The sequence below is a fragment of the Palaemon carinicauda genome, chromosome 24 (genome assembly GCF_036898095.1).
Source record: "Palaemon carinicauda isolate YSFRI2023 chromosome 24, ASM3689809v2, whole genome shotgun sequence".
Classification (NCBI taxonomy): Eukaryota; Metazoa; Arthropoda; class Malacostraca; order Decapoda; family Palaemonidae; genus Palaemon; species Palaemon carinicauda.
The window spans coordinates 82,941,586-82,964,408 of NC_090748.1; the positions used below are offsets into that span (position 1 = coordinate 82,941,586).

Sequence of the window (22,823 nt, forward strand, 5' to 3'; positions counted from 1 at the left end):
CTTTCATTGGCTTGTGACCTGGCATCTTCGTCTCGTCCTTGGTAATGTACGTATTGGCTGGCATTTTCTTCCAAAATAACCCAGTCTCATCACAATTAAAGACTTGTTGTGCGATCAAATTTTGTTCATTTATGTACCGATCGAATTCCCCCACGTATTTATCGGCTGCAATTTGATCCGAACTAGCTGCCTCCCCATGCCTAGTAACACGATGAATACCTGTTCTATTACGAAACTTTTCAAACCAACCCCTGCTCGCTTTAAATGTAAATGAATCACTTTCACTGGTACTCGGACTTTTCTTCACTAATTCTTCATAGATATGCAACGCTTTTTCACAAATGAACGCTTCACTAACACTTTCCCCGGCCAACTGTTTTTCTTTAATAAATATTAAAAGCAACTTTTCCATCTCCTCAATCACTTGTGGCCTTTGCTTAGTTACCGCCGTAACTCCCGTTGCAACATTCGCCTTCTTAATCATTTCTTTATGCTTTAAAAACGTAGAAATGGTCGACTTCGCCATTCCGTATTCTACCGCTAAATCGGACACTCGTACACCATTCTCATATTTCGCTATAATTTCCTTCTTCAACTCGATCGTTGTTCGCACTGTTTTCCTCTTCTCCTTCCCCTTAACACTCATTACTTTCTTGGGACTCATTATGAAAGCTAAAAAAGCAATTAAAAGCACTGAAAATCACTAAATCACAACGAATGCTGATCGCGCGTTGTCTGAGTGACGCTCTCGAGAGAACTGATGCTTCCCGAACAAGCGAGAGTGGCCGAGATGGCGCGATCATCACAAAGCCCATGCGGTCATCACGTGTTCGGCTGGTCGAGTACCGAATTTTTGGTCGAGCACCGCAGCAAAAATTTCTCGAAAATTTTGGTCGAACTCCGAATTGTTCGAGTATAGAGTCGTTCGACTACCGAGGTATCACTGTATAGTGGTACAATACACGCACAAACCGTATCTACTGGTACCATTGACAACACAAAACACACATTTAAAAATCTCACCAACCATTCAAGTACAGTCACACCCCTTTCCTTCAACATCTCATCTCTCACACCATCCATACCAGATGCTTTTCCTCCTCTCGTTTCATCTAGTGCTCTCCTCACTTCCTCTCTTGTAATCTCTCTCTCATTCTCATCTCCCATCACCGGCACCTCAACACCTGCAACAGCAATTATATATACCTCCCTATTATAGACTAAAAATTTGAGTTTCTTTTGTTCCCAAGACTTTATAATATTTTCGTTGAAAATTGGACAGTTACATAAATATATCTTTATAACTGATATTTTTCTATTTTCCGTTATTCTTGAGATGGGTTATGTGGGTTATTCACCAAGTACCAACAGATCAAACAATTGCAACAAATTCAAAGTAAAGATAAAACACTTCAATGAGGCATTCCTTTGGAAACAAAGAATGGTAAAATTTAAGAAAGTTTAATTTGTTTAAACTTCATTCAATTTCTACTTAGACACACATCAACAACTAGACCAATAAAAAAACTGGAGCTGTTAATTAAGGTTGGAAGGCTTTGATACCACTTCTGATAGTCATTAACTACAAATCTCTATACTGTAGTAATATACCCATCTTTATATAAACTAAATGTTGGCTCCAATGCAGACAATTCTGTTATAAAAACAGAAGCATTATTCGGTAAAGAAAAATTATTTCTTATTATTATTATTACTATTATTATCATCATTATTAGCTAAGCTAAAACCCTAGATGGAAAACCAAGATACTATAAGCCTAAGGGCTCCAAAGAAAAATATTCCAGTAAGGAAAGGAAATAAGGAAATAAACTATATAAGAAGTAATGAACAATTAAAATATTTTAAAACCATTAACATTAAAACAAATATTTCATATATAAACTATAAAAAGACTTATGTCAGCCTGTTCAACATAACATTTGCAGGAAGTTTGAAATTTTGAAGTTCTACAGATTCAATAACCCGATTAGGAAGATCATTCCACAACTTGGTCACAGCGGAATAAATCTTCTAGAGTACCGTGTAGTACTGAGTCTTATGATGGAGAAGGCCTGACTATTAAAAGTAACAGCATGCCTATTATTACGAACAGAATGGAACTGTCCAGGACGATCTGAATGTAAAGGATTGTCAGAATTATAAAAAATCTTATGCAACATACATATAATGAACTAATTGAACGATGGTGCCAGAGATTAATATCTAGATCAGGAATAAGAAATTTAATACACCTTAAGTTCCTGTCCAATAAATTAAGATGAGAATCAGCAGCTGAAGAACAGACAGGAGAAAAATTATTATTATTATTATTATTATTAAATGCTAAGCTACAACCCTAGTTGGAAAAGCAGGATGCTATAAGCCCAGGGGCCCCAACAGGGAAAATAGCTCAGTGAGGAAAGGAAATAAGGAAATAAGGAAAAATAGAACATTTTAGGAATAGTAACAATATTAAAATAAATATTTCCTATTTAAACTATAAAAACTTTAACAGAACAAGAGGAAGAGAAACTAGATAGAAAAGTGTGCCCAAGTGTACCCTCAAGCAAGAGAACTCTAACCCAAGGCAGTGTAAGACCATGGTACAGAGGCTATGACACTACCCAAGAATAGAGAACAATGGTTTGATTTTGGAGTGTCCTTCTCCTAGAAGAGCTGCTTACCATAGCTAAAGAGTCTCTTCTACCCTTACCAAGAGGAAAGTAGCCACTGAACAATTACAGTGCAGTAGTTAACCCCTTGGGTGAAGAAGAATTGTCTAGTAATCACAGTGTTGTCAGCTGTATGAGGACAGAGGAGAATCTGTAAAGGATAGGCCTGACTATTCGGTGTCTGTGTAGGCAAAGGGAAAGAACCGTAACCAGAGAGAAGGGTCCTATGTAGTACTGTCTGGCCAGTCAAAGGACCCCATAACTCTCTAGCGGTAGTATCTCAACGGGCGGCTGAAATACTAGAAACAAGGTAGAGTGAAAGAATTAACTTCTTCAGAATAGATTGATCACCGAAAATCTTAAAAGACTTTCTCAATAAGCCAGTTTTTTGTGCAATTGAAGAAGACACAGACCTAAAGTGTTTCTCAAAAGTAAATTTGCTGTTGAGAGTCACACTTAGAATTCTAAAGGAGTCATACAAAGTTAAAGAAACATGATCAAAGCCGAGATCCGAATGTTGAGGGCCACTGTCCTTGGCCTACTTACAATCATATTTTGAGTTTTGTTAGGATTCTACTTCATACCCCATAATTTACACCATGCACTAATATTAGCTAGATCTCTATTAAAGGATCCGGCAACCCCAGATCTACATTCAGGAGATGGAATTGATGCAAAGAGAGTAGCATCATTTGCATATACTGTACAACAAACTTGTTAACTATTCCAAACCACATGTCATGTATATATAGTATGAAGAGTAATGGACTAAGGTACCCTGAGGAACACCAGATATCACATTCCTATACTCACTACGGTGCCCATCAACAACTGTTTGCATCTATTACTTAAAAATTCAATAATGATGCTAAGAAACTTCCCACCCACTGCTAACTGTTTGAGTTTGAAAACAAGGGCCTCATGATTCAAAGGCAGCACTAAAATAAAAGCCAATTATATGAAAAAACTGACCACAATCAAGGGATTTCTGTAAAGCATTGGAGATTGTAAGAAGGGCATTACATGCTCCAAGCCCTTTACGAAAACCAAATTGCAAACTCGGGAACAGATGGTTACCTGCAGTAAACCTATTAGAACGTTTTGCCCAAAAGCTGTTCAAAAATTTAGATAACATGGGAGTTATGGAAATTGGACAGTAATCAGTTGGAATTGAGCTACCAAACAAATTTACATAGTGGAGTAACATTACCAATTCTTCAACAAGTGCTAAAAGTTCCTCTTCTTGCTAACTTGCACAAATAATAACAACAAAATTGTAAGAAATCTAAAGCCAAATGGAGATTTAGAACCATAGTAAGAATTGTCGTGCAAGCTATTAGACTGTTGTGTTGGTGATGATGCGTTCAAGGCTATAATCTTAACTTTTTGCTGAATACTGGCATTATCATCAATATCACTACCATTCCTTAGTTCAACTGGACCAGTGAGATAAATTCTTAACTTACAAAAACCCTGCCTAAATGGTTTGCCCTTATTGTTTACAAAATTGAATTTTTCTTGGATCAAGTTTGGACATCCACATAAAATATACTCAAAAGTAGATAATGACCTACATATCCATAAGTTATAAGGAAGGAGTAGCGGAATTAAAAGAATTCTGACTAACAATTTTGCTGTGAAGTGCAGTGCAGCCTTAATAATGTCCGCAGAATACAGTACACTGTGGAATGTTTTCCGACACTAATTCATATTTCTGCTGATATCATGAACCAAAAGTGTCAGCATAAGACCATAAAAAGTGTTATCTGCAAATAAAGGGTGTCTTGTAGGGACCTGCATATTTGGATAATTGGCTTAAAGCTCATTGTGCTATTCACTGAAGCTCAATAAATAGTAAAAATGTCTATGTGTAGCCAATTAAATCTTAAAGTTGTAATCAAGCTCTGCAAGAAAAAGAATGTTCAGTTCAAGTTCAATAAATTTAATAATATAACCTCCAGATCTTATTTACTTCAATATTAAATAATATATCATAATTGGTGGCACCTGAAAACTATACACCCAACCCACAAATGCCACAATCTAATGATGGAATGCACTCCAGCAGTGTTGTGTTCCATTCAGTAAATCTATGGCATCATCAATATTTCCAAATTCGTATGCATAATTATTATCATTACTTGCTAAGCTAAAACCCTAAATGCTATAAGCCCAAGGGCTCTAACAGGGAAAATAGCTCAGGGAGGAAAGGAAATAGGGAACTACAAGAAAAGTAATTAACAATTAAAATATTTCAACAACAGCAACATCAAAAAAAATCTCTCACGTTTTACATATAAAAACTTAAAAAAAAACAAGAGAAAGAGAAATAAGATAGAATAGTGTTCCTGAATGTATCCTCAAGCAAGCGAACTCTACCCCAAGACAATGAAAGACCATGGTACAGAGTCTATGGCACTATCCAAGACCCAAGAGCAATGGTTTGATTTTGGTGTCCTTTTCCTAGAAGAGCTGCTTACCATAGCTAGTCTTTTCAACACTTACCAAGAGGAAATTAGCATTGAATAACTACACTGTAGTGGTTAACCCCTTCTACTTCACTTTTTTTTTTTAATACTTTCTGGTCACCTCTATCCAAGCACCATTGAGATGATCTGTATTCAAGTAAGCCATTGTTAGTTATAATTACTACTGGAGCATGATCAATTGTATGCCAGTCATCCATTTTTTTTCCAGTGAATATCAGCTAGACAGTTAGAACTTAGTATTGAAGATCAGTGCATGACAAAATACTGTCTGGATATGGAAGTGAATATATAGAATTTCAATATCTTTGATTTTCATTAGTGATGCTAGCAGACTGCCCTTTGAGTTGGCTAATACATCTCCCCATAATGGATGTTTGCTGTTCATATCAACCAGAAGAAATGGTTGAGGGAGTTGGTTTATCACCTCTGCCACATCATCATAAAAGATACTGTCATTAGGAGGTAAATGAAGTGAACATTTGGTATATTTCCTATTTAGATATATTTGGACTGATACTGCTTGTAGAATTGCACACAGATCTAAATGTTTTTGGGGAATGTTGCAGCAAACATACATGTCACTTCCACCATGACTTCTTCCCTGAGGATTACATAGTGTTCTGTAACTGTTGTAGGACATGGAATAAATTGTGTTCATCAAGACAAGCAACTTTAGGTAAATGGTCATGGATAAGGAGCTTCAGCTCTTTATTTAGCCCTCAGACCTCAACAGTTTCACTGCAAGATTGAAGAGAAAATAAAAGGATTTTGACAAAGGAAAAATCTATTTCTGGGCGAGGGACCTGTGTCACTCCATGAAATGCTCCTTATAGCACCATTTCTAAGGTATAAATACAGCTAAATATACCAGAGAAAAAAGTTGCATGGAAAGCCAGGAATAAACCCAGCTAGCTCACCCTTATAGGACGTCGGTATAGTAACTGGGGCTTATTAGAACCACTACCAGAGGTCCCTTACCAATTAGTCTTCTCCTTCCTCAATATCCCCCCCATACTACGAGGTGCAGTTCTACATCCGACTACTGCCCGTTACTACGGCTACCCCCCCCCCACTGTATTTTTTGGTGGAAAACTCCTTTGCTTAAATCTTCCCATCACAAGATGATTCTTCCCATAAATTAATCCAGCAACACAAGATGACAACCTAGGGTTGTACATGAGGAGCAGAAGATTCAGAGGAAGGGAGGTGCCTCTTTGACGAGATACACAGATTTTAATCATGAAGCATGTTATTTGTTTTGAAAGGTAATTAGGAAGAGGAAGCTTTTCATCATCTGGTCTAGGTGGTGTTGCATTTCTCTCTGGATGTTCAGTATTCTTAGATTTTAAGGCCTTGGCAGAACTTTATGTTTTACTTAGAAGTCACCTACCATATCCCACACTAAATGGCTCTACATCCAACTTCTGAACATCTGCTTCTTCTAGTGGATATTGAGGACATTTCTTATTGGTTGGCTTGTGATCATGGCTACAATTAGCGAACTTGGCAACATTACTACCTGATCCATGCACCAGACCAGAACAATTAACACAGATCTTTTTGTTTTTATATACCTTACATGGGTGTCCAAATTTGAAGCAATTGTACCATGGCAAAATATTTCTGACTGTAAAGGCAAACTGGGTTTCTCTCATTTTCAATTGCTGTAGGTTGCCCAGGGCACCAGCTATCCTTTGAGATACTATCACAGGAGTGTTATTGGGCTCTTTAACTGGATCCCAATCTCTAGTTTCAGCACATTTTGTGTTTGCCTACAGTACATATGCACTGAATAGTCTAGCCTATTCATTCAATGTTCTTCTCTTCCCATATACCTGACAACACAGAAATTACCAAACAATTCTTCTTTGCTCAAGGGGTTAACTACTGCAATGTAAATGTTCAGTGGCTACTTTCCTCTAGTCAGAGTAAGCAGATCTTCTAAGACACTCCAAAATCAAACCATTGTTCTCTAGTTTTGGGTAGTGCCATATCCTCTGTATCATGGCCTTCCATGGTCTTAAGAGTTCTCTTGGTTGAGGGTATATTCGGGTACACTACTCTATCTTGTTTCTGTTACTCTTGTTTGTTTAAGTGTTTTATAGTTTATATATAAAAGATCTATTTGAACGTTGTTACTGTTCTTAAAATATTTCATTTTTATTTCTTTATTACTTCTCTTGTAGTTCATTTGCTTGTCTCCTTTCCTCACTGGACTATTTTTCCCTATTGGAGTGCTTGGGCTTTTCCAACTAGGGTTAGTTACAGCTTACCTTGTAATAATAAAAATTAGAGGGTACAAAAGTGAAAATAATCATAGCGGTACTTGGAATCTTATGAACCTTCCATATTTCTACAAATCTAAGATTACTTCCTCACTAAACTCAAAGGTCCAAACTTAAAAATCCCCCTTCTTCTACAACTAAAATTCAAATGTGATTTGATAACATCCACAATTAGATTCTGTTCTATTTCTATATTATCTAGCACAAAAGACTGGGTTTTAGACTTGGTATGAATTAATATGGATTTCTTTCCAAATCTAGAAATGTCTCATGTTATAGTACCTACTTTCCTCTGCATTAGCTTGCTAAATTTAAAATAAATATATTCTTCCTTTGAGGTTGCAGTAATCCAGATTAGTAGCTCAGGCTTTATATTGTCATTGGGGCAATATATGTCGAGGTTTGCAGGAGCTGAATGGCATAGCACTCCAGTAGTCTCCCTATTATAAATGTTTATTTTTGAAATTTCACAGATTGCCTTAAAAGCTTCATCATGATTATTAAAGCAGATGCATGCTTTCCATTTACATCTCTGAAATTCATCTTTATTTCGGTAATCTTACCATAAGGTTGAAGTCATCAATAATGCTCCACAATGACAATTTACTGGTATATCACACATACGATTTTTAATTTCCTTACGTTACCATCACTTTTCTGAACATGAGAGGAATGGTCCTTTTTAATTTTTCCAGGTCGTCAATAGAATTATCCCTAACTGAATTGCCAGAGGTCGTCAACATTGCTAGAGAGGGTGTGGCACAGTCATCATTTACCAAAAGATCCATATCTTAATGATGATATGTTTGTTTTTTGATTGGTTGATTTACCTGCTGAGAATATTAAAAAAGTATACATATAACACGTTGGAAAGGAAATTTACATTCTACATCGGCACGGTGAAAGTATATTTCCCACATGGTCTACTCCATTCCTTATCCTTGGCATAGCAACAAAACAGATATAAAGGAAAAGGTGTAAGCTAAACCCACATGTTAGAACTGAGACCAGAACATGGAATCATCCTTCCTGTATCTGTATTGAGGGGTTTCTGGCCAGATCCCGATGAGTCCTAACTAAAGGATTGGATCCTCCTGAATTCCGATGACCCAACCTTTAAGAAAAGGTCTGCCCCCAAAAAAACTCAAAACCTTCTTTGGAATGGCTGAGATCATCCAATTCTCTCACATACAGCTTTGAGATTCAAATACCTCCCAACCGTGATTTAACAGACGGTTAACATTTAACCAAAACATCCCTCTGCTTTGGTTAAAATAACTATACAAGACAGTCACTGTCTCTCCTCCAAACCCTACCATACACCTCTTTCTATATTAACTAGTATTCAATTCATTCAAAAGCAGAGCAGTTTCAGAAAGGGACTGAATTGAATCTTAACTGCACTGAATTGCTAGCAAGAAGGGAAATTAAGTGGAACAGATACCCCACTAGGTCTTACATATACACGAAATTTGTACTTATTTCCTTCTTAAAAGCAATTTTACGTTCTTTATACCATTTCAATCACCCTAAAAATAACTGAAAAAAACAATACAGTACAATGGGAAATATTATTGGAGAGAATTCCTGTAACCCTTAGAACACATCTACCTCTGTCTTTTGAATTAGAGAAAATTGATAGAACCTACTATGAAAATAAGAACAAACCTAAGTTTCCTACCAACACTAATTTGTAACAATAAACAAGTAGGTGAAGAATTTCTAAATCCGTAATAACATCAAGAAAATATAAAAATATGGGGAAAAAAACCATTGAAGTGAAAAATAATAAACTCAAGATTAAACAAGTGCACACTTCTACAAACCTTCCCAACAACCAAAGCATTGCAGTTGTGTTTATAAAGAATCAAACATTCTCTCTTGAGTCTAAATTTCCCTATATTTAAAGTTCTCCTTTGACAACTGCCAACAACATTTCCATGCAGTTAACTTGGTAGCCAGACACAGGTAAAATAATTACACCCTGTATTTGAATTTTTGTTGAAACAGTTTTGTTATTGTAACCCAAGTCTGATTTCTCTGCTTAAAAATAACATTCAATTTGGAATAATTAAATTTCAATAATATCAAAACCTCAAATCATACTAACATGATGTGTATTTGTTGTAGATTGTCTGGTGTTATAAGTATGTAAATTTGAATTCCCAACGGTTGCACTAGCTAAAGAATTTAACGCTGACTGGTTGATCTGAGCAGAGGAATAACCCAACTGTCGCAAGGTGGCGTCGAGATTGTTTACCCTGAAAGAAAAAAATATAAACCTTTAAAATGCCATTACCAAAAGAAAAATACTGCATTGCATTCTTTTTTATTATACAAACAAGAAACTATTTTCATAATCCAAAGTGATAAAACTAGTGTTTATTTTTCAAAAATGATAGCTTTTGTAATGACCCCAACATATTTTCCTGACAAACATGGTGAAGAGCATAACAATTAGTCTTCCCAAAATAACCACTCTTAGATTATATGAAGCTTTCAAATAAAAAAAAAAAAAATATTGAACCCTTAGGATTCTCTCAGAACTAGGTGTGTGAACCTTTCAATACTTCTACACCTAAAACAAATATTGTAGGTACTAGGTATAGCATCCATTACTTTAACCTGTTTAAACAATAGCTCAAGATAATGAAGTTAGATATCACTCTTGATTCTAAGGATCACATTCAAAACCACCCTAAATGACTGCCGTTGTCCAGAATCACCTTAGCGAGATATACTAGGAGTAAAAAAATTTCTTTTTAATAACATTGTTGTAAATACTATTCAACTCAGATGACCTTAGTAACTTTTGGAGAACATTCAATTATTGAAGATCAACATGTAAGGCGGTGCAACTAACTATTTACTTTCATAATTCAAAAGTTGTAATTAATGGTTAAATTCACATTTCACCTTTGTCCTTCAATTACGATCTTTACCCTTTGGTTCACCAAATGAAAAGTTGAATCCTCATCTTCCACAAGTAATATATGAAAAATGTAGAGTTTAATTTTCATAGACATTGAAATTATAAAGCTTGATGCATATGCACACCTGATGACCATCGGTCATGGGTAAGTATTCAGCTCACTCTACTTAAGTGATAGGACCTGGTATAGTGAGAGGTGGCCTTAGTAGATCGCCGATGGGTTTGTATGAAGAAGCTTATAAAAAATTTGTTTTTGGCAAACCTATCAATCACAATCAGCCCAAATACTACTGCACTGTATTTACGTGGGAGCATTTGGTTTTGATAAATAGCGTCGGTGGAAAGTTTGTCTGGAATGTGTCCAGCTGATTCTCACAAGGCACTGAGTAGCTAAATAACCAGGCCATGAACCATGTATTCTGCAGTCCCTGATTCTTCAAGCCACTATTACCACAAATACAATAACACTTTATACAAAATGAGGGAGAAAAACAGAAATACAGTACAAAAATCTACAAGGATTTTATGACAGTCATACAGTGATGATGCTCATAGAAAGTTTGTGGGTAAAATCAGCAAACATTGCTAACTAGGAAATACTGAAAGTAACTGGTTTTTATTTTATCACCAAAATAAGTCTACATATCTCAAGTATATCTCATTAGTTGGTTTGAACAAGTTATGATATTCACCATTTCATTTTTTATTTTGGTCTTCTTTTATTTCACTTTTGATAGAAATGTGAAACTACCTAATGAAAAACAATGGAAATAAAAAAAAGGTCTGTAGTTTTTAGTTGATATAATGTACCCTGGATTAATGAGCCAAACTGACTAGAAAAGTATTATGATGAAGCATGATATAGAAAAATACGAGTTTCTTTTTTACTTATATATAGTTTTCTTCTATAATGAATTGGAGCCGTGGAGGCTTCTTGTCTTGGTATGTCACTGCTGCCATATTTTAGGGCGAGATCTGGTGTGTGATCATGTCTTAGGGCAGTGACTGCATTATGCATACTCATTTTTCAAGCTTATTTCCCTGGAAAACTGTCTCCTGAGAATGATGGCAGTTGCCACAGGGAGCCAATTAGAAGATTGAAGAGGATGAAGATTTTTCAGCATCAACCATTAATGGTAAAATCTGACCCACCATAATTAACCAACACTAGGGGTACAAACCTTCCCCATTGTGCATGAGATCACCAAAGTAAATTAGGACTGACATCTCCACAACCGAATTCTTGATGAATGTGGTTTCTACATTCATTTTGAATGCCAGGAAAGTCAGATAACTCCTCATCTATGACGGAAATAGCATGTAAAAATGTCTTAATTATTGGCAGAAGACAACACTGAAATAGCAAGTGCTGCCATAAAATCTTGAGTACTTACGACTGTTGCGTTAAACACAAAATACCAAATATTAGGATCACATCAAGTTGTTCAAATTATCACACAACTATAGTATACATAAATAGTATAATTCACTTTAATTTAAAAACAAAAGTGTAGTATAGCACTATACTGTTACCTTGAAGTAGTGCTAATTAATTACCTTAAAAAATAAGAAGGCATTAAAAGGAATGAAAACGATAAAGATGTGTAGATTAAAAACAGCTGATGCTAGGTTGGGTACAGTCTCTTGATGAAGTTCCCAACTAGAACACACAAAATACTGTAGAATGAGCTAAGTACTTGCCTCTAACCAATGACTCACAGGTGGCCATGAATACCCCGTTATTTGTTACTCTAATATCTCGTCAATCATCATCACATCATAAGTCGCATCCGAAAACATTGACACCGTAATTGAAGGGTTTGCTTTAAATTAATCTACCGTAAATTAAGTAGAATAAAAGAAACTATGTACAGCATCAACATAATACGTATTGTTATCAGGCTGAGTAGCTTTTTTTTATAAAATTACCATACAACCTTTTCAGTTATTTCAACACTAAAAGTTCTTCATTACAGTCACCTCTGATTCACCCAAGATCCTATTCATTTGAGAAAATAAAAAATACATTCAACCAATGAATACCATATTAAACTAAACACTGACATAATGGGAACAAAAAGTAATGCACATACGTACATGCGGTTGCTGGAGGAGGTAGAAGCGGAGGAAACCGGACTAATCGTCGTTGAAGATGGAACTAAAGGGGGTGGGCGAACAGTACTTTGTGAGGCCTGAAAATAAAAAAATATACTCATTAAAATTTGCAAAACATGATGCTGTATTAAGTTTGATAAAAACAAGAGATTTCCCCTCAATAACATCATGAAGTAGAGAAGCATATGCTTCCCTTGAATGATGATTATCCTGCATTTCCTTGTTCTTATACAAATCTGGAAGTTATGGGATTGAACATTTGAGAAATGAGAAGAAATATAATTAGTCACTACCATTGCTGATTAGAAAAGCTGAGCATATAGTATACCATGTACACTAAAAAAAAAAACCAATACACAAATTGATATTCAATATCCTATGTGGTGCTGTACCAATTTTTAATCTTCTTCCCAGACAGCTTTTTATGAAAGCTTATCGAGTTTATGAATATAATTGAACATAATCATCAGAAAACTTCAGGATTTCCATGTGTGAATAAGCATGTTCAAAATACTAGCCAGTATTCCATTATCAGATAATATGTCACCAAGATTATTTAGTGAAATGTTCTAATATAAAATAAGATAATTCAGTTTCAAGTATACTATACTTGGTACTGTATATTAAGACAATAGTGATCTGTACTTTATCAAAATATCTGAACCAACATTTACATTAACCATGTATACAATGAAAACTGCTAAACCTACAGGAAGTCAAATGGTAAACAAATAGCAAGCATTTATCTCTATTCCAGGAATACAACAAAGTATATGTTCCTTAATTTGTCATACATCACTAACCTTCTTCACTTGAGTCTTACAGCACTAAATATTGGATGAACAACATTTCTAACAACAAAAAAATATGTTGAGACGCAGAATACTTAACCTTCTTTGTACAGTGTATTCATTAAAATACTGTACACTAATTTGACAACATTCTGCTACAGTTATCTTACAAGACATCTTTCAGTTGTAAACAAAATAATGAAAGGCCTTATAAAACAAAGTACCAGCCCAAATATTTAAGTAAACTCAGATTAATGCACAAACCGTTAACTTAATCATTAAGTCTTTAGAGATAACTGTATCTGCAGAAACAGCAAATGCTCTAATGTAAGTGCAATGGGAAACATAACTTATCATTATAACCTATGATATAATCCAAAAACTTCAAATGAAAACACCATTCAGTGACTAGACATCATAGATATTCATAAGGGTTTAGTTCTCTTGTTCATTATTATCAAGAATTACTAGTTTCAAGAGGCCATTGAGCACTACCATAGTACTCTATAGTACTTACCTCAAGGACATGATCTCACATGGAAGGTGAAAATTGAATAAGTTGTGGAGCATGGTTAGATAACACCGAAAGAGACAGATGAAAGGTAAAGGACAAAAATAAATACACTTGTTGCTGAAAGGTTGCTACAAAAAGCCCTTAGTATGGCCCCATCCACACTGTGCCATGAAAAGGCACAATGTTAATTGTAACTGCGGATTACCATACATATAATTTTCTGTTTATAAAACATTTTCATATTATAATTGCTAGTAAATCTTACTTATGACTAACTACAGACTACAGTATAGAGGGGATAGCATATTTATGAGGACACTCGCAATTTGTGCGATGCTCTTTTCTCTCTCCTTTCACTTGTGCGTGTATGACAGTATGATATACAGAACAGAATGTTATGTAGTATTTTTTCTTTTTAATCTTGATCACACCATTAGCTGACTAAGGATATGCTGTTCATAGTACACTTCAAACACCTGACCTCCTTTTTACAATGATTATATTCATACAATACACAAAATAATGTCCCATAACCATACAAATGTAATTCATATTAATACACAGCAAGCATGACAGACATCATTTTGTAATTTTGTAATGCAATGGGCATTTTGCCATAGCTACCTAATTTGTTAACTCTAAACTCAAAACTTTAATCACTTAACTTTATATTCAGTAGCCAAACAGCAACCTTTAAGGAATAAGTCAACAAAGAAAGAAAAATAAAGAATAAACTACAGTATAAAAGAACCAAAATTTAAATATATTAAAAGTAAAATAAATAAGTAACAAATACATAATAAAATGAGGTACGTGTCAGAATGACCACCAAGAAAAGTATTTCCACCAGGTTGGAACCCCTGAATTTTTTTTTTCTATTCAGCAACTATACTGTAAATAATAGGGAAGATCAATCCCAATCTAGTCACAGCCAAAATATAACTTCCAGAACACTGTGTAGTAAAGTATTGATCTTCACAAAACTAAACAAAAACATAGAAGTAACCCAATATCTAGTATTACCTTGTACATTCTGAAGTTCAGGAAGATTTAATTCCAAATGGATGAATATTACACTGCACCCATATGAGCCAACTGAATGATCCCAAAGAATAATTTCATAATCAGGATAAAGAATTTAACAGACCTTACATTTTTATCCCACAATTTACAATGAATAGGCTACCTATTGAAGACCATACAACACATTTGTCAAAACATGGCATTTTTTTCTCAGTGAAAAGGACCCCTAAATTCTGTGCAGTATTAATTCTTTTTGTTCAGCTGAAGAGACTGGATCTAAATTAGCAATGTAAAATGATGTTCAACATTTTATATGTGGTTGCATTTACTTACAGAAATATTCCCTATGAAAGGATCTGGATGGGGGAATCCAGTGTCTTAGATATTTTTTTCTATATTATTCTTGGATTTTACTTCATCTACAGGAGGTGTACAATTTCCGCTAGATCTGTATCAGAGAGACAGCATCCAAAAGTCTATATTCAGGAGATGGGTTGGATGCCATGAGAATAATTTTCAAGAGCAACATATGCTAATTGTTTTAAAAGCCATACCATTCCTGTAATAACTATGACCTTCATTAACAAGACTTTGCAGTCTATTAAAATGAAATGTGAATCGCAATTCATTACAAGCAAATGATTCTCTAACTTTCATCTGTTAAAGTTTGAAAACATAGGCCTCATGATTAACATGATTAAAAGCAGTACTGAGAACATAGATGAGTTTACTAAAATCTATGTAATAGCCATTAATCTTTATTATCCTATTTATTTCTCCAAAAATTTTAAGAATAAATATAAATATACCATTCATAGCATCCAGTTAAAGAAAACGGAATTGACGAATATACTTCAACTACTATTTCTGGAATTTTTTTTAGATGTCATGCCCCTTTTGAAAAAACTGAATATAAGGACAGTGCTTAAATAGAATAGCACATGGGAAAACCTTCTGATTAAATATAGCTCTCAAAATGATAATGTAATATAAAGTAATCCATGTTCAGAATATAATCTAGTTCATGTTGGCCAAACATCTAAGAGGCATATCTATAAGAACCAAAAAGCATAATATGGCTGTATCATGGGAACCTTCAAACTGTCTTGGATGTCCATTGGCCTATCTCAGGCCATTAAATTGGCTGGCTGAGACAGTAATCCATACTTTTCCCAAAGGAATATTTTAGAAGACATGTTAATTACCTCTACCAAAAAATCAACATTTTAGTTTAAACCTCGGTTGTATATTTTCATTGAGTCCAATGATGTTAATCCATAAAAGTACAGAAATGAACGTGTATATGTATGTATGTATGTATGTATGTATGTATGTATGTATGTATGCATATCTATCTATCTATTCCAGCTGCGACCATGTTGTGGAATGATCTTTCTAATAGGGTAGTTGAATCAGTACAACTTCAAAAGTTAAAACTTGCAACAAATGTTTTTGTATCAAAGAGAATGACATAAGTTTATTTATACTTTACATATGAAACATTATATATATTTATATATATATATATATATATATATATATATATATATATATATATATATATATATATATATATACATAAATATATATATAAATATATTTAATATATATATATATATATATATATATATATATATATATATATATATATATATATATATATATATACATAAATATATATATATATATATATATATATATATATATATATATATATATATATATATATATATATATACTGTATATATATATATATATATATATATATATATATATATATATATATATATATATATACATAAATATATATATAAATATATTTAATATATATATATATATATATATATATATATATATATATATATATATATATATATATATATATATATATATATATATATATACTGTATATATATAAATATATATAAATATATATATATATATAAATATATATAAATATATCATATAAATATATATATATAAATATATATCTATATAAAAATATATCTATATAAATAAATATCTGTTTTCGCTCTCAAGGTTACATAATAAAAAAAAAACTAACATCACACAATAAAACAAGAAAATTAATAAAATTGATTGCTTTTCTTAGTAATTGTAATAACCAAGAACAAAGAATAACGACAACGTAACAAATAAACAAGGATATAGTCTAAATCGAAGCCACTGAGGCGAGTACAAACTAACAGACTAAATCGCTAAACTTTAATTCGCTATTCTTTAAATCGCTATTCTTCGTAGGTCCAAATTGGACTTGCAAGCAAATAAATACCATAGTATAAACTAATAAAAATTAATGATAACACAAAAAGGCCATAAAACGTAAGTGATATAACCTAGATGACAGAGTACCAGATGGGCAAAAATAACTAGAATATTTACCGAAGCGAACATAACCCAAAATGGCTGCCGATACCTCGGCAGGACAATCGCTTCCAAAACTAAAAACCACCATATTGGAAACAGAACAAATGCCCGGTACTGTCAAAAGCTGCCAAAACAAACTATGGTACTTAACATTGGTAAGGGTGAAGTAGCAACGTCAGTCATGTTGAATTAACGACAATCACTAAGAAAAACACTGGGCAAAACACTTATCAACTTTGCGGTCAAGTCCAAAACAGAAGGATGACCTGGTGAGCGCGAGTGGTAGGTGTCGGTAGGGTAACCCAACTGTATTCTCTAGGGCCTGTCACGGCCCTCCCCCTTTGATGAAGGGATTATCTAAATGGAAGACAGCCTGTGAATAGTGTTTTCAAACGCCCTTGTTAGATATACGACACCAACAAGGTGCTCGCGCGAGGGTTGTAACCTCTGCATTCCATGCTTTTAATTTTCTCTGGTATATTTGGAAGTTTTATATCAGAAAAAGTACAAAGAAGGACTTTTCGCCGGCCGTCACAGGTCTCTCCCCAGAAATAGATTTTTCCTTCGTCAAAATCCCTTATATATATATATATATATATATATATATATATATATATATATATATATAAATATATATATATATATATATATATATAAATATATATATATATATATATATATATATATATATATATATATATATATATATATATATATATATATATATATAAATAAATATATATATAAATAAATATATATATATATATATAAATATATATATATATAAACATATATATAAATAAATATATAAATAAATATATCAATATATAAAAATATATATAAATATATATACTGTATATATGAATATATATATATATATATATATATATATATATATATATATATATATATATATATAAATATATAAATATATAAAGATATAAATATATAAACAAATATAAATATATAAATATATATATATAAATAAATATAAATATATAAATATATATATAAATATATAAATATTATATATATGGATAGATAGATAGATAAAAAGATACTGTATGTGTAGAATTATATATATATATATATATATATATATGTATGTATGTATGTATGTATGTATGTATGTATGTATGTATGTATATATATATATATATATATATATATATATATATATATATATATATATATATATATATATATATATATATATATATATATACATATATATATATACATATATATATACATATATATATACATATATATATATATATATATGCAGAAGAACCACAGGGAAAATGAAAATACAGAATATACACTTGAGTCCTGACTAGTTTCGTGATACTGAGGAAGTATCACGAAACTAGTCAGGACTCAAGTGTATATTCTGTATTTTCATTTTCCCTGTGGTTCTTCTGCATCTGAGCATCACGTTTTCCTGTGATTTTTACGCATATATATATATATATATATATATATATATATATATATATATACATACAGTATATACATATATACATATCTATATACAGTATCTATATATATATATATATATATATATATATATATATATATATATATATATATATATATATATATATATATATATATATATATATATATATATATATATATATATATATATATATATATATATATATATATATATATATATATATATATATACATATATATATATACATATATATATATATATATATATATATATATATATATATATATATATATATACATACAGTATATACATATATACATATCTATATACAGTATCTATATATATATATATATATATATACAGTCGGAGTGGAAAGTCCTCGTTTTCTAGCGCTTTTTGACAGTACCCTATAAAACCTTCCCTAATGAGATCAAAGTAAGGGCGCCTGTCTGACAACATCGTACAGCTTGGCATCATCTCACGTGAGTCTCCAATATGCTTCAGTTGCTCTCGGCTATTTGTCACGAGTGGATGTGTATCAATTTTGCTCCGCGCTTGGACCCCTTTGTTCGCTGCATCGTACTTTGTGTCTGTGTTTTTTTTTTTGTGTATGTGATGTCTAGGAGTGTTGTTGGGCCTCAAGAGATTGCTGCGATCATAGACCTGCACAAGGCAGGTATCAGTAACAAAGATATTGCTAAGAAGAAAGGCTTAGGAGAGCGTACAGTTCCACGTTGGGTCAAGCGGTTCGAGGATTCTGGTGGCACGTGCGTCCCTGTCCCTGCCCCTAAGCCTGGACGCCCTCGTATAACCTCTCCGAGGAGCCTGAAGATGATACATCGCCAGTTGAAGGCCGATCCTTCATTATCAGCCCCAGAAATAAAAGCAAGGAACCCTAGATTATTAGGTCACGTGTCTTTTAAGAACTGTGCAACAGCGCATCCATGACGACCTGCTTTTGCGTAGCTACAAGGCTCGCAAGAAACCGCTTCTCACCGACCGCCATAAGAGCCGTCGGCTTCAATTCGCCAAGAAATTCATTGCTTGGGACATAGAACAGTGGAAGAAGGTGCTATAGACTGACGAGGCCACGTTCTTTGTAACGGGGAGCGGTGCTAAACGTGTTTATCGGCCGCCCGGGTCAGACGCTCATCTCCCGCAGTACACACAAAAGACTGTTAAGCATCCTCCGAGTCTCATGGTATGGGCCAGTTTTTCCTATGGTGGTGTTGGGGAGTTTAGTTTTTTTACCAAAGAACCAAATGATGAACCAGTTTAATTATTATGAGTTGTTGAATGACGTATTGGAAAGTAGTTTTCAGAAATCGGGGGCCAAGTTCTTTATGCACGACGGTGCTCCATTTCATAGTGCCCGTAGTGTGAAAAAGTAGTTGCAGGATTGTGCTATCCCTTACTTTGATGACTGGCCTGGTAACAGCCCTGATCTGAACCCAATTGAAAACCTCTGGGCCATCATCGAAGGTAAGTTAAAAAACATTCCTACGACCTCCATCACACAGTTGGAGGCGGCTATTCATCAAGTGTGGGGGGAACTTCCCCAAGAAACCTTGCAGAACTTATCACTAAGTGTCCCCAGACGACTAAGAGAGATGATTAAACGTCGGGGGATAATAACCAAATATTAAATTCATATGTAAGTACCAGATTTCAACTTGTATTAACCAATATAAAAAAAAAAAATTTGTTTTATTTTTCCGCGGCATCATCACTTCTCACGCCGACTGAATGTATGTATGTATGTATCTATATCTATCTATCTATCTATCTATATATATATATATATATATATATATATACACACACACACACACACACACAGTATTCCATCGCCATATCTCAGTTCACCTATCATTATCATGTTGTACACCACAGATTTATAAATACTGTATAAGTAAATCTATATAGTGCATTTCCATATTCAGATGAGTTATAGATTTTTCATTTTCTCCATATTTTTAAAATAATATTGAACCCACAAATTAATAATATAAATTACAGTAATACCGCATATACTCGTGTAACATTTGCAATCTCACATATGCGAGCACCAAATTTTCATCCATAAAAGGGATATTGACAAAGGAAAAATCTATTTCTGGGCTCGACCTGTCTCGCTCCGTGAAATGCTCCTTAAAGCACCATTTGTAAGTTATAAATACTGCTAAAAATACCAGAGAAAAAAGTGTTGGTATAGTAACTGGGGCATGTTAGAACCACTACCAGAGGTAGGTCCCTTACCAATTTAGTCCTCTCCTTCCTCAATGTCCCCCGATACTACGAGGTGCCGTTCTACACCCAACTACTGGCCTCTACTACGACTAAACCCCCCCCCCCAACCCCTACCACTACTCACGCTTCTACCCTCATTCCTTATCTAGCATCAGTATCTTATGTAACATGAAAGTTCCTTTTTTGAAATCAAAGTATAATCAACTAATCTCACTTTTCCCAACCTCTTTACCCAAACTTCTACTGTAATAAGCTAACAAGGCAAAAGAGAATGAATGATAAACGTATAATTACCAAAAGAAAAACAGCTGTTTGTTAGAAGAGAAATAACCAATTCAGATTACAGGCGTTTTGCTAGCACTTCATCGTAGTTGTTAAAAATTACCCTAAGCAGAATATGACTTGATATTTCATCATTATTACTGTACCTAAATTATTGTTGGAAAAACACAATTACTTCCTAAGCTTTGTAATCAAACACCGTAAAGGTAAAAATTTAAAATTTATCATGCATCGGCAACAGGGATGACACACCTTTATAATTTGAATTGTCATTAAAAGCGACAGTAAATAAAATGAAAAGGTGTTTCTACTAATAACTATATACCTTTATATGGTAAAATAAAAATTATAATGCTAGTACAGTAATAATTGTCTTTTAGTGGGAGTAAAAAAAATATGGCAATCGGCTGACTTCGAAAGCATAAACGGTAGTTTTTGAAGAGCTTACAAACATAGACCATGGAAAAGATATATATTCGCTGTGCTTTTATTTCATAATGCAATACTAACGTGAATACTACAATCACTGTTAATGGATACAGTTAAGCGAAACGGTGTTATTATTACTTTCATTTAAGCTGTACTTTTTTGGCTACAATAAATAGTCTCACACCTTCAGCATAGTGTATGGTAATGCGTGTTCAGATTTAAATTTTTTGTTTACGTACAAAAGTATGGCTGATACATAGCACAATAATATCAATGTATATTATAGCACAATATCAATAACAAGAGCATAATAATAATAAAGATCTATAGCACTGTAATTAAACCAGTGTTAATGTATGGATCTAAAACCTCTATGAGAAGGTAGGTTTGATAGAACAAAGATGAAAATGCTCATGTGGAAAATGGGAATATAACTGTTTGACTATGAAATAAGGAGAATGGCAGGCATAGTAAAGGTTACAGAGGTGATAAGTGTCACAACTGAGATGGTGGACGTACATGTTAAAGATGGATGTTGGGGAGGGAGTGATGAGGGCTTGGGAGGAACCTGTTTGGAGATCAAGAAGGAGAGAGAGAATTAAATGGCGAGAAAATGTGAAGGATGATATGGAAAGAACCAGGTTTTGTGGAAGAGAAGATGCCTTTGATAGAAGGCATTAGAGAGGGGCATCAGGTAATAGACCGCTTAATGTAGGGATAACAGAGAGAAAGAAGAATGTCTACAGTAAAATTAAGTTTTGGCTAAAAAATTATTTAAAAAGATTTATAACAGGTTCATAAGTACAGTATGTTAGGAGGGATTATAAAGGCTTAAATTTATGAATATAAAAAATATGAAAAATTTTAAACTAAAAATATAGATTTTTTTACCTATTTTGTGGTTTCATTCAGCTATCTCGGGGCCTAGAATGAAATGCCTACAATAGTAAAAGGAATACTGTGTGTATACATACATACATACAGACAGACAGACAGATATATATATATATATATATATATATATATATATATATATATATATATATATATATATATATATATATATATATATATATATACATGAAAAGAGATTTGTCGGCCAGGCCGAGAATAAAAAGTCAACATAAAAAAAATTGAAGAAAACTAGTTGTTTACACAAAAGAAAATGTATGTCTATAGTAAGGGTAACTA

At 33.2% G+C, this 22,823-nt stretch overlaps 1 protein-coding gene across 2 annotated transcripts in view; it reads right to left on the reverse strand.

Moving 5' to 3' along the window:
- Window positions 1-22,823, reverse strand: part of LOC137618183 (uncharacterized) — a 112,114-nt gene that overhangs the window by 15,072 nt on the left and 74,219 nt on the right. For both annotated transcript variants that reach the window (XM_068348252.1, XM_068348253.1), the window contains exons 4-5: window positions 12,476-12,570; window positions 9,557-9,707 (exon numbers count right to left, since the gene is read on the reverse strand). In XM_068348252.1, the coding sequence (XP_068204353.1) occupies window positions 9,557-9,707; window positions 12,476-12,570 (246 nt within the window). The remainder of the gene's footprint in view (window positions 1-9,556; window positions 9,708-12,475; window positions 12,571-22,823) is intronic.